Source organism: Thunnus albacares, chromosome 24 (genome assembly GCF_914725855.1).
Source record: "Thunnus albacares chromosome 24, fThuAlb1.1, whole genome shotgun sequence".
Lineage (NCBI taxonomy): Eukaryota > Metazoa > Chordata > Actinopteri > Scombriformes > Scombridae > Thunnus > Thunnus albacares.
In genome coordinates this window covers 20,107,410-20,121,673 of record NC_058129.1, presented here as the reverse complement: position 1 = coordinate 20,121,673, position 14,264 = coordinate 20,107,410, and the positions used below count along the sequence as shown (strand labels likewise).

The window sequence follows — 14,264 nt, the reverse complement described above, 5'->3', positions numbered from 1 at the left end:
CCTGTCACAGTCCTGTCTGGTCTCATTGTGTTTTCTGGGTTTTGGTTGTCTGTTTGCTCTGTGTGTCCCTCCTGTGTTCCTGTACTCCTCCCCAGCCTGCTTTTCCATCCACACCTGTCCTGCATCAGCCTCGTCAGCCCTGCCCTGTTCCATTTGTTCTCCCAGCCAATCGGCTCCCTTCCTGTTCTCCTGCCTAGTCACCTGTTCCCTGTTCCCTCGTTAGTTCTGTCTGTATTTAAGTCCAGTTTTCAGTTCAGCCTTTGTTGAATAGTCTGTTCATTCTGCCTGTTCCTGAGCTACAGTTGTTGTTAAGTTTCAATAAATATCTGTGCTTCAGATCCTGTCTGCCTGCCGTCTCTTGTACTTGTGTCCACCTGCCTTCACTCCATCATGACAGAACGATTCAAACAATAATGGACCCAGTGGATAAATATATATAATAAATGATTAAAACGATATATGGTCATAAAGGCAAGAAGTTCAACTTTTACACCATCAAACTAGTTGGAAACATCACATGATCATTTATAACAGTAGTTAAAGCGAGGGCATAGGTTTGGTTTAACTCTGGTAGGGACATTTGATGTTGGATGGTGTAAATAATTGTGTGTGTGTACTTGCTCTCTATCACTCTTTTCTCTTTCATAGAAACATGTTCACACACACATAAAGAGCCTGACTCTGCTAAATGTTTACTTTACCCAATATGCATTTACTGACTGACCTGAAACTGGACTGTATCATGATGTTTTCTCTGATCTTTACATTTTATTTTATTGATCGACTACTTAACTATAAATCTGAGACCAAAACTAACATTTAAAATGAACATATCATAGACTGTCACAATAAATGTGTAGAAACCTGTAGGTAATGTGCTGCTCTGTAACTCGCTGCTGTAGGTTTTCAAACCTCACCTGAGATTCTGTCCTTCTTTCATTCCTTCTTTTAATTAAACAACATGTCTGAGCAACAATCACAAATTAGCAAACAACAACTAACGCCTGAAATTAAATATAATATCAAATGATCTTAGTTTTGTCCAGTAAAGTCGTTTTGATTCTGTGACGTTTGGAACATTTAAACTATAAACACTAACTGCTTCAGATTCTCCACCTCACTGACTCCACTAATGCTGCTGCTGCTGCTGTTAGTCAACAATGTGTACAGCTTGAAGTTGAGGGTGGCCAGATCATCAGGTCCAGTATCCTCCATATCCTGCTCTTTCACTCTTTATCATAATATCACTCTTGTTGCAGAAAACACACAAACCTGTCAACTCTGCAGAGATCTTACTGTTAATATTACGTCCAGTAAAAACAGCTGGATTGTTAGAGATCAGTAAAAATATTGGTTGGGACAATCCAGCAACACCTTCCTCACTCAAATCTACACCCATGAGTTAAAGCAACATCTTAATAGAAAGTTGTGTGAAAGGTGTGGAGCTCAGGACAGTGAGGTTAATCTCCTGGTGGAAGCACCATCCAGTTGTTTATTGATAGATTGGAACACACTGACCTGTATGTCGGTGGTGTTCAGGTCCTCGGTGTCGGTGGATGAGTCCGGTGGTCTAGTTGTCTGGTTCTTGTTTTCCTCCTCCATTACACACTTGTTATTTATTTATTGATGTTGTCCTCCTGAACTTCCTCTGCCTGAGTAAAACCAATAAAAAGATGATAAAGAAGTGAACGTTTGTCTGTAACTGCTTCTCTAAATCCGTCTGTCTGAACTCTGTGACTCTTCGGCTCCGTTCACCTCAACGTCCTCTTTTCCCACAGTGCAGAGAAACCTCCTGACCTTTGACCTTTCTGTAAACTGTCTGCTGCCTTCATGGACTGAAGACTGTTGTAAGAGCCAAATGTCATCATAATGTTCTGTATTATTGCTGTAAATGAATGATTCTATATTCAGATCATTGTTGACTAATTGTGAATTGTTTGCTGTTAGTTGCTGATGTTTCCAGTATACTGTGGGTGTTACTGGGTCATTACTGGTAAAGTCGCCTCTTAGTGTTAGAATCTACACTGCAAAAACTCCCCTACTGGAAACGCTACTAAATATTCTTTGAACTAGTGAAATTTGATCATTTCAAGCAAGAAAATCTGCCAAAAATGACTTAAGAAGTTTTCTTGAAACGAGCATAAAAATGTAGCCGCTATCAAACATGATCTAACCTTAAAACTAGTTTTAAAATCAGATTTAAGCCTGTTTGGCTTCATATTAGAAATGAACTGTCAGAAATTCAAGTTAAAGATGCTTGAAACCAGATTATTTGTCTGTAAAGTCGCCTCAGTTTATGAGTTTATGAGTTGTGGCGTCTTAAACACTTTGAATCCACTTTTCAGACTTGTTTCTTGTCAGCTGGAGCTGAAAAATAGACTGAATACCTTACTAAGACAAATGAAGAGCAGTTACCTTGAAACAAGTCTAATAACCTGCAGTGCAGATGCTGCCTGACAGGAGTATTTGTCTTTGAGGAGAAACAATAAGGTTTAATCATCCTAAAATAAGATATTAGAACTTTCTTGAATTTCCTTTTTTGCAGTGCAGAAGTCAGATGTAAAAAACTGATGAGTCAGCAGTTAGTGAAGGAAGCAGGTCGTCCTGCTGTTAGTTTGGCTCCATGCAGCTTTTTGACCCTTAATTTGGACCTTTTGGAATATTTGGATTCCAGTGAGGAAGAAAAACTGATATTAGAGGAGAAATGACTCTATTATTGTATTAATACTTTAATGATCATTAATCCACACTGTAAAAAGCCCTTCAGTGGCAATGTCCATACAACTTAATTATAAAATGTATATATATATATATATTTTTTTTTTACAATACATTGATTTTGTCTTCTTTTACTGTCTACTTGAGTCACAGAAAAGTAAAAAGTGTGGCTGTTTTAGTCACTTATAATTTTCTATCATAAATTTGATTTCCTGGTACTTTACAACAAACTGATTTCACAAAACTTAGTTTAAGGACTTTCTGAATAAGTAAATCCCGACCCGCCCAATTGGAACCAGTCTGAACTTGTTCTCCCACAAGGCTGCAAGAGTACCTGCCTGGCTTTTTCATTGACAAACCACACAACTTGTAAGAAATCATTTTCTATGCAATGCTTAAGTGTGCGTTTTCCTCCTTGCGATGCCATAAGGTGTTTCAAAATGCGCACGAAGCTCAAACAGTTAACGTACCGTCAAAATGCCGATGTTTAGTCAAATATGGCTTCTACGTGTTGGGTTTTACAACAAATGACATATCCTTTTTATTTATAAGTTTATAATGAATTGACACCGCCGCCATGTCTGTAAGATGGCGGAGTCAGTCCTATGAAAGTCTCCGTGTGTGATGCAACTGCTCAGCCCGCCATCACCTGAGTGCAGCCCCGTGTAGTAACGTTTAGTTACCCGAGTGTGTTGCAGCCAGTCTGTCAGTCATAAGTGGCCTGTGTTGTGTGCTGGACTGTGTGCATCCTTGATATGTAAGTGCGAATGCACTAATTATGTCAGACTCTCTGTAACAGGGGTTAGGGGCTCTCCGGGGCTCAGCCCGGCACAGTCTGCTCTGCTCTGTCCCGCTCTCTCTCTCTCTCTCTCTCTCTCTCTCACACACACACACACACACACACACACACACACACACACACACACACACACACACACACCTGCGTGGGATTGATGTCAGGTGGATAAAATGTTTTTTGGTTTTTGCTGTGTTTCTGTCGCCGTGCTCCACAGTGCATCGCTTTTCTTCTGTGTTCCCGCTCTGCTCCTACAGCGCTGAGTGCTGTCTGCTGCAGGTTATACACTGATTAGGTATAAGTTCCTGATATGTTACTTCAAATGACTAATGATAATAATAACTATCACTTTATTGACTGTGACTGGGATGTAATTTTGTAGAATATTTTCATATGGTCATCTTGAGTTCTTTCACTTGTGTTGCTTCTTCAGGAGACATTCAGATCAACGCAGAGGACCAATTCAGCCTCCCCCACTAAGTTCTTTCAATGACTACACATCAGGTAAGCAGTTATATCAATCAGATTAATGTCAAGGTTTTAGAGGTTTATGCAGTACATGTTTTCGTGTCAAACTGTTGAGAAATATACAGGACATCTAGTAGCACTGATGTTACTATTAAAAAAAGGGAGTTTGTCACTTGTTTAACATTTTAGTTTAAAAATGTAGTAAGAAGACACTGCCAAGAATTCCCTGATACTTAGGCCTAGTGGGGGTCAGTATAGGCCAGTGGGTCATCCGTGATCTGCTGCAGCCCTAATAGAAGCACCAATATATGGGAGCATTCTTTTGTTAAATTATTACGTAGTTAAGGCGGGAGGCGTGTGTTGTCAAGCCAGCCGCCTTAAATATAAAGTGCTGAAACACTGTTATCCATCTAGAGCTCTCTATCTATCAGCATCTGATTCAAAACTCATGACTTCTCTTTACTTGTATGAAACAATTTCTTAATGTCTGTTCTTGTTTGTTGCACCGGGAAATAGCAGAGACCAGAGCACATGAAGACCTGAAGACACACAGTGTGAGGATATACGTTTGCCATGAGCCAGATGCAGTGGAATCATAATCGAGGGAATCCCTGTGCTGAAATCTCCCCACAATCTGGCCAGAGGATGAATCTCCAGTACCCAGCGAGACTTCACAAAACCTTTGAGGTCTTTCAAAGACTGTTTGTTGGACTTGACACTCAAAACCACCCGAAACCATCCCCCAGGTTCATGAGCCTCAAAAACAAGCTTCTAGCATAGACAGTCAAACGTGACCTCACATGCCATACTGGCTGTTTTATTGTTGTTGTTCAATAATGTTATATTTTTCTGAGTGTGATTCTTCAGATTGATGTACCTGAATCTCCAGTTTCCTTCAACACTCTGTTGGCCTTTCAAGGCCCTTTTGTGGAACCGGACCCAAAACAAATGTCTGGCCTGCACAGTGAAATATGTTCTCCAGTTTGAGAATGCCACATATTATTCTGATTGTGATTTCTGCAGAATGATGTATATGAATCTTGAAAGGACTTTTTGTTGACTGGCCTGGACAGTTGTTTCTGTGCAATAATGTTATTCCTTTTTCATGACCTGGATGAATGGGATTATTCCTGCAGTAATATTGACTAGTTTATACTGATTTATACTAAGATAAAAGATACAAGTCCAAGTTTAATGTAATGCTGAACTTAAGCTAATGTTAAAATGTTTAAATATATATTTAAGATATTCTTCCAAGCTGTTCATAAGCTGAAGTCCCAAGTTCTACAATGTTGACAGCTTACTGTTAAATTTTAAATCTTATTTTTCATGTTTTGCCATGTGGTTGCAATGGCAGCTCAATAAATGTTGTAAAACAATACCACTCATGTCTTTGATAAGTTTATGTCAATGATAGCTAATTATTTTAAGTAGATTGTGCTTTGAAATCAGAGAGGAAGCATTCATAAATATTTTTTTAAAATAAGTAAAATGAAAGTAATTTTTTTTCTTTTAAATGCCACTTAATTTAATGAAGTTGGATGTAGTTAAAATGCCGTCTATTTTTACAGTAGTTGAACTCAATTTCCTGGGTTTTTTTTTTTTTTTGAAGACTATTTAAAAATGTTACTTTAAGCTAAAATTGTATTACTGAGTTTTCTCAACTTAAAAAAACAAAAAGTTCACTAAACTAGCAAAAAGTGCTTGGAAAATGCTTTTATATGCTTGAAGCACATTGTTCTGTTTTAAGTAAAGATCGTGCACTTTGTCTCGTGTAGATGAAATGAGTTTCTCATCTGTTGGGAAAGAATAGAAACGTTTACATGAAGTGATTCTAAAGAAATGACGGTTGGAAAGAGGAACTGAATGCAAGAACAGGAAGCTGCACAAGACAGACATGACACCATATATGGAGTTGTTATTGATTATCCACCAGGAAACAGTGCAGATAGAGAAGTGTGATTGCACGTGAGCTGCTTGTGTTGATGGTTGTGTTGGGTGGAGGCTGAAAGTCTAAAGTGTCTGTGTGATCTGTTTAATGTGCTCCTCTCTTGCTGCAGAGCTCAGGGAGCCCGTATGCATAAGCTTTAGTGATTTATTAAAGGCAGTCGTCTCTGGTATTTAGTTTCCTTTCTCTCCCAACTAGACAAGCTGATATTTCAGCTGCAACAACAACAGTTGTTTGGATGATATATTTGTTTGTTGGACAGAAGGATTTTCCTTTGTAAGATGCATTCTTGCTGTGTAAAAGGAGGATTATTCATGTCTGCTTGGAGAGACGAGTAAAGTCAAACTATTCTTCTGACTCTGTGGATGTGTGAGTAACCCTTCAGTGTGAGATGGATGCACAGACCGATGTTAACAAATAGAAACGCCTCAAAACAACAAACTAAAGAGGCTCAAACTGAAATAAACTGTATTTACTTTGATTCTCTCATTTGTAACTGAAGCTCTGTGAAATCCCCACATATAAACATGTATATCAATATAAGTTTAGTATAAATATAGTTTGACTGCTGTTTGAGCTCTGATTGGTCGGTTAGCAGCTACTTCCTCACACAGTTTGTTAGAAGACAGCAGCACTCCAGCAGAGTCAGCACACGAGCCTAAACAAACCCTTCAGTGTGAGATGGATGCACAGACCGATGTTAACAAATAGAAACGCCTCAAAACAACAAACTAAAGAGGCTCAAACTGAAATAAACTGTATTTACTTTGATTCTCTCATTTGTAACTGAAGCTCTGTGAAATCCCCACATATAAACATGTATATCAATATAAGTTTAGTATAAATATAGTTTGACTGCTGTTTGAGCTCTGATTGGTCGGTTAGCAGCTACTTCCTCACACAGTTTGTTAGAAGACAGCAGCACTCCAGCAGAGTCAGCACACGAGCCTCAACAAACACTAACTCTCACATTGCACAAAACCTCATCTGGACAATCAGTCTTTTCTGTTAAAGGAGCAAAACTATGGAGCTGAAAATGCAACACAATGTTAATGTTTTCAACAGAGGTGTTAAATCATGGCTGAAAGAGAAACAACACTGCTCTCACACCTAACATCCCTGTATAGACACACCTGGAGTTTGATTTTCTTTCTTTTTAACTTTGTAAAAAGCCTCCTGTGGACAGCTGTTGTAAATGAGCGTTTCTCTACAAACACTAAATACAGTGAACTGCTGCCTGTGCATAATTGTATGTTGCAGCTCCAATAAATAAATCAAATAAACTGAACTTAACACAGTCGACTGTAAGAAAAACACTCACACAGGAAGTAGAGACTCTGCTGCAGGTTGAGAGCGATGAGGTCACATCCCCCAAAGCATTATGGGAACCGTAGTTCCATAACTGAGAGCACAATTATTCCCTAAATCAAATGAAGACAAAGAACAAAGAATAATAATAATAGTGATAAAATGCATGAATATGAACTTTTGTTCATGTTGACATCACTAACGCTCAGACTTTAAATCCTCTGCTCTAAATGTAACATTCTTCATCTTCTCTTCACTTGAATCTCATAATGACTGACAGAGTTATTTCTCTCAGGGTCAATCTGTGTTCAGTCAGCACTTCAACATGCTGCTTGTTTCTTAGTTTTACTGCTGAACATCTGCTGAAATGACAAACATCCCTGCAGATTTTATCAGCTGTTTCCAATAAATGTTAATTAGGTGAGTTGTTCAAACTGTAAAGTGAAACCTGTCTGTTGTCTGCTGACAAAAAAGATAAAAATACTTAAATATTGTTATTAGAATTGTACTAATGACTTTAGTAAAATGAGTCCAAACACAAAGAGGGACAGAGAAGCAGAGTGAAGCTATTTCAACTATATTTCCAACACATGGAGGCTGTTAGCTCACTGTCATTCTTCGTCCTCCCACTAGATGGAGCCAAAGTCAACAAAGCTTCAAATCTTACACATAGTGTCTGTAAGAACATTGATCAGATCATTAGTGTCTGGATCAATGATTGAAAATGACTCTGCAGGCTGATGTGTGTTGTGGGTTTGTGTTAGTTGACGATGTATCATCTCTGGTTACAGAGAGTTGAAGTGCTGGGAGTCAGCAGATATCACAAACACAAACAGCTGATACATCAGTGAGCCCACTTTTCTGCCCTTTCTGTGCTCAAACTGATTATTGAAGTCAAACTGGATGAACATGAAGCATCTGATACTAATAGTCAACAGCTGTGTGTGATAACCTGTATTTTATGCATAATGATGACAGCCTGCAGGTGCTGCAGCTCTTCTATTCTGCTTCACTGTCTTAAAAATATATGATGTTTCAAATCCATCAAAGTCATGATTGAGCCCAAGCCTGAAGGAAACTGAGATGTATTATTTTGTCCATATCTTCCAGCCCTAACTTATGGATTATGTAATAATAGTGTGAGTCAGAGAAAGCTGCCATCAGCTGCTGTACTTCTACTATCAGTCCACTAGATGGCGTCATGAAGCTGCAGTGAAGTGAAGAGCAGCACACATGATGCATGGAGGAGGATTTACATCCACTGACTCACACTGACTGAATTTCATTCATATTCAGTCAATTCAACACCAATAAACAACATGTCAATAGTTTCAGTTATCTATTAGTTGTCTTTGATGTTGTTGTCACATTAGTAGTGCACATGACGCACAAACACAAATGTTTTAAATGATTAGAATCAGGGCTCATTTACTTTGATATGACTTCTTTTACAGTAAATACAAACTTGTTAAACAGCAGCAGATGTTAGATCTTAACTGCTGTCAGACATTTAACAACACAGATAAAATGTCATTTGGTGTAAAGTGAAACTATTTTATAGCCTTTTTTAATTGAGTAGTTTAATGTTGATCAAATTGTGCATAAAGCCGACAGTGTTTTAATGTGGTGATGGTACACGTGAACTTCTGAGAGAAACTCAGTAGTTACAGATGAACTCTGATTATAAAGATATATGAAGCAATAAATACACACATCATCAGCTCCTGTCTAACTGCATATACCAGTAATGAGTCCTTATAAAGCAAGAACACAAGTGGACTGTATGCATGTTATTGTAGCAACATTGAACTTGATGACGTCCTCTGACTGTCCCTCCACATCAGTCAATACAATACATTTGATTTAAAGCTTCCACAGGAAACAGTAGCAGGCCTATAGAGTAGTGTCTGACTTTACGCCGCTGGAAACAACCTTAAAAAAGTAGATTTAGTTTGATTTGTGAGAGCTGAAGAAAGGAAATAATCATCAGCTGTTCATTAATATTGTTTGATTCCAGTAAATCAATCATTTAACAACATGTAGATTTATCTTCCAACATGAGAGTTCTCCAAACTTTCTGATGAAATAAAAACATCATACAGCAACAAACAAACCCTGAAGTTACTAAAGAGAAAGTTCAACTATGAAACAAAGCAAACTTACAGTTAACATCCAAACTGCTGAAGACAAAGACTCTCCACTCCACGTCTGTCAGAAACGTGTTTGCCACAGGTGAGCTGTTTCCTGGAACGAGTCAGAGCTCCACCTGTAGAGGAGGAGGGACAGGTAGGAAGACTCACAACATGATGACACTTTATGGATGTTTGTCACTCATTTATTCTTCATGTATTTGTAGATTTATTGTTGTATTGATGGTTTCTCAGTGTTTAACTGTGTGCTGTTAGAATAAATAACTCATCATGACGTTCATGTGAAGAGAAGCTGAACGTTACATTTAGATTCATCAGATTTAAGACATTTAACTGACAGGTCATTGAGTTCATTGTGTTATAAAATAACTGAGTTAAATTATTACTGATCTACAGACGCCTCAATAAACATGAATTATAATCCTTCATCAAACAACTTGAGTATCAAAGTCCAGTTTCTGTATCAGGATCTGATGTCAGGATTCTACGTTTATACTATAATACTACCGACCTTTGGTATGAATATAATAAAATATGGTTATTTATGGTGGAGGGAGGGTCATGCATTTTCCTCCCTCTGATAAATAACCAACAGTCCCTTATTACAGGAACAATAGAGACAGAGTTCAACTTCTTATCCAAGTAATTAATTTCAGGTCAGATTAAAAACATACAGTTCAACATTCAGTGTCTGAATAATAAAGTTTCTGATAATAAATGACTAATAAATGTACATTTATTGTGTTTAAATGGAGCAGTTCTTTCAATGAAATTCCTCCTGAAATCAACAGCTGCTTTAAAACTAAACATGAATCATTTAAATAAGATTGTTTCATTAAAACCAAACTGATCGCTTCTTTCCAGAAAACTTTCATGAAATTATTACATTTACATTTTTCATTCAGCAGACGCTTTTATCCAAAGCGACATACATATGAGACTGGTTAATTAGTAGTAAATAACTGACTCATAAAACACATTTGTTGTTGCATTTCAGTTGTTGATCTACTGAAAGCTTGTTGTTTAAACTGCTTAAAAACTCTCGATAACAGCGATTTACACCTCGAACATACAACAAAGACTGAATATTACAGTTTGTACTTTGACGTCTAAAAGCAACATGATGAACTTTCCACACAGACACGAAGGCTGAACTGCATCAATAAATAAACTTTATCTAACTATCATAGAGATAAAGTCACTCACCTCAGCAGGTGAAATAGTAAAATTATGAGTTCATTGAGTTATAAAATAACTGATAAACATTATTACTGACCTACAGACGCCTCAATAAACATGAATTATAATCCTTCATAGAACAACTTGAGTATCAAAGTCCAGTTTCTGTATCAGGATCTGATGTCAGGATTCTACTTTAATACTATTGTTATGAGTCAGACTGAACAGCGAGGATGAAACAGTATCAACTGTAATGTGAAGTGTTGAGTGTAATTAATACCTTTCCATGTTGGTAACCTGCAGCACCTGATGAAGACACACAGACAGGTTCATTATTATTCTTCAGTCATCAGCAAATCAAATGTGTGTTTCTACATGTAGACTCTGATTTAAAGGCAGCCAGCTGTCATTCTGACTATTTGCTGTTGGATGAACTTTGTGGCATCGAGTCATTAACAAAGACATGAGAAATCAGTGATGAAATGATGAGAGTCTTCTTCTGTTCTGGAAGTCAACACACCAACAAACAAACAGCAGCTTGATTGTGATGAAGAGGAAACATTAGAGATGGTGATGAAGAGAATTCAAACCAAACAACGTTCCACTTACTCAACTTCTTCCCATGAACGTGGTCTCTCTGCAGCTCTCTGCTGTCTGGACCAGGTCTGTTTAGAAAAAGAGCTTTATTCATCTGAGAGCTTCATCAGTCCTCTGTGTCTGCAGGCTGCTGTCACACTGAAACACTGAACCTGAACACCAGTAAAACCATAAACCAGTGTGAACCTGCAGCTCAAAGCTCAAAGATCATCTGCTTTAATAGAACACATGTGTAACCTACAGCCGCCTTCCTGCTCCGACTCTAACATACTGTAAAAACCTTGTCCAAAGAGACTGTACAACTTTACTCTGAGCCCACGTCCGAGGAGTCGCCCTCTGACCTGTGGGGGAGGAGGGAGGGAGGTGAAGAGGAGGTGCCCGGCCTCCTCTTCACCTCCCCGCCCAGGCAGGAGCGTCATTGCGGACCAAGTGACCCCCAACAGGCGGAGATGAAGGATGATAAATGTAACCCTAAAGCTTGACTCTTGTTTCATGACAATAAAAAATAAAATAACTCATCATGACGTTCATGTGAAGAGAAGCTGAACGTTACATTTAGATTCATCAGATTTAAGACATTTAACTGACAGGTCATTGAGTTCATTGTGTTATAAAATAACTGATTAAAATTATTACTGACCTACAGACGCCTCAATAAACATGAATTATAATCCTTCATAGAACAACCTGAGTATCAAAGTCCAGTTTCTGTATCAGGATCTGATGTCAGGATTCTACTTTTATGCTTTTATTATGAGTCAATGTTTAACTGAAACACAGAGTCACATCAGGAATTCTTAACCAACCAGGTTTTATATATTTAAGATTGTCAAGCCAGCCGTCGTTGTGTCCGTTCAGTCCTCAGTCCCACAGAGCAGGTACCCACCAAAACCACATAGAAACCAGTTAAACCAGTTCAATCTAAAGGAAACAGAAGAGGATTCATTCATAAAAATCTAATAGAAATTAACACCAACACTGCAACAAAACAGGAGAATTAAAACATTAGATCTCTGTCATCTAAAGCCGTATTAATAAATGATCTAATCTCAGATCATCATATTGATTTATTGTCTTAGTGAAACCTGGCTGTGAAGAATATGTCAGCCTAAATGAACCCAGTCCTCCCAGTCATATTAATACTCACATTCCTCCAGACACTGGCCGAGGAGCTGCAGCTTAATGATCAACTCTAGACCTGAACTTCATTATAACTCATTAGAAAGTCTTGTTCTTAGTCTCTCAGCCAACCTGGAAAACTTTACAGCCAGTTCTATGTATTATAGTGAAGCGTCCTCCTGGTCCGTACTCTGAACTCTTATCTGATAAACACTCTTACAGAAAGTTGCAAAAAGCAGACAAACACACCTGAAACACACAGCAGCACATTTTTACCACTGTTGAAAAGATATGATGCAATTATGCTTAAAGCTGTAGTGAAAACATGTAGAGTTGAGGAAGAAGAGAGATCCGTGTACGCTTCAGTTCAATAACTGAGACCTGAGATAAACTGAGACTGTTGTAGCATCAAAATATATAAAGACAAACATATATGTTACTGATAAAATGACTAAATAACAGAAACTATCTACAATATAGTGTATTCATTTTAAAAAGTAAACATCATGAACTTTACAAAGGCAGTATTCATGCGCGACTATGTATTTTATTACAGTAGGTGTTTCTATTATTTTGTCCCTCTGCTATCTGGACTCATCATATTCACATCTTGGTGTGAAATTGACTTCATAGTAATATTTGCCGCTGCTGAATCTCTGTTCATGTAGCCTTTCTGTCTTTGTTGTCTACCTGCTACATTTTGAATCAACGCTGATGAAAAGTAAGCATCATTTTTCAGCTCTTCATGTGTATAAAGGCTCTGTGATCCCGGCCAGGAGCAGCTGCCAGCACAAATACAACAAGGACTGCGCTCATTCATGCATGCTTATAGGAGCTCAGCTGTGTGTGTGTGGCTGACAATACCATATGTTTGTATTAGTGTCAACAAATCCTGTCAAATGAATGAATTATCATTTCTCAATACTTTACAACCTCCCCACCCGACCTCCTATCCCATTTGTTCCCACTGAAAATGTTTTTAAAAAGCTGAATGATTTCCTAAAACAACAGGGTTTTGTAGTTTGAAGCAAATGTTATTCAAATAGGAATATATATGGGATTAGTTTGGGACTATTTTCTATGGGAGTGTATCGCTGCCACCATGAGAAAGAAATATTTGCTGAGTTTGTGGATACGAGAGAAAAGCTTTTCATTAGAAGAAGAAAGTTACTGGTTATGTGGAGAAAAACAACTGGTTCTGCAAGTGATGTGTGTTATCTTTATGTGCTGATGTCTCCTCTGCTGTTCAAAAAGAGCTCATGAAGAAATGATTCATTATGAAATTATTAGTCAAAACTACAACTGGACCTCATGTTATGAATAATGACAGACAGCTAGAAACAGGATGAAAAAGAGGAGAAAGTTTTCTGCTTATGTGGAGAAACTGAGCAGTTTTTTTGTCATGGTGGCAGCAACGCGCTGCCGTAACTTCCAGATGTGGATTTGGTGCTCTAGTGAGTATTTACAGCAGCAGGACGGTGACTCAACATGAACTACAGAGGCCATTTTCACTGGAATGAAGGAACATGTCACCCAGTGCAACACTGTGGCTCATTGCTGTGTTTTTAATAGTTTCTGGACAACAACAGAGGAATAAGATATATGAGGCTTCAGCTACACAGACAATACTGAGCAGCACAACTCATTCATTCTTGGTTTTGGTCTTTTCATGGGATTTGTTGACCCTCAGAAAAAGATCAAACATCACCAAGCTTTAAGTCTTCATGAGCATGTTGGAACAATCATTATTTGACCAATGAAACATGAAAAAAGTTCCAACAATATGACATCTGCTGGTTAATGATGTCATTTCTGGAAGTGTTTGAGTTCTGAGCAGCTGAGACCTGACAATAATAATAATAATGAGACCTGAGATTGAAATCTTAGAGTCCAGATGAAACAGCATTTCCAGAGGATCCAACTTCCTTCTTTGAGCCTCTAAAAACAAACATCATTCTTTAGTCAAACTGCTCACAGCAAA

General features: G+C 38.1%; 2 protein-coding genes across 2 annotated transcripts in view; one reads left to right on the top strand and one right to left on the bottom strand.

Moving 5' to 3' along the window:
- Positions 1–11,318, bottom strand: part of LOC122976641 — a 38,233-nt gene extending 26,915 nt beyond the window's left edge. The window contains exons 1-5 of the mRNA XM_044345221.1: positions 11,177–11,318; positions 10,848–10,873; positions 9,402–9,504; positions 7,252–7,351; positions 1,519–1,652 (exon numbers count right to left, since the gene is read on the bottom strand). Of these exons, the coding sequence (XP_044201156.1) occupies positions 1,519–1,602 (84 nt within the window). The 5' untranslated portion in view covers positions 1,603–1,652; positions 7,252–7,351; positions 9,402–9,504; positions 10,848–10,873; positions 11,177–11,318. The remainder of the gene's footprint in view (positions 1–1,518; positions 1,653–7,251; positions 7,352–9,401; positions 9,505–10,847; positions 10,874–11,176) is intronic.
- Positions 1–14,264, top strand: part of LOC122976060 (NLR family CARD domain-containing protein 3-like) — a 395,924-nt gene that overhangs the window by 193,856 nt on the left and 187,804 nt on the right. The gene's annotated exons all lie outside the window — the stretch shown is intronic.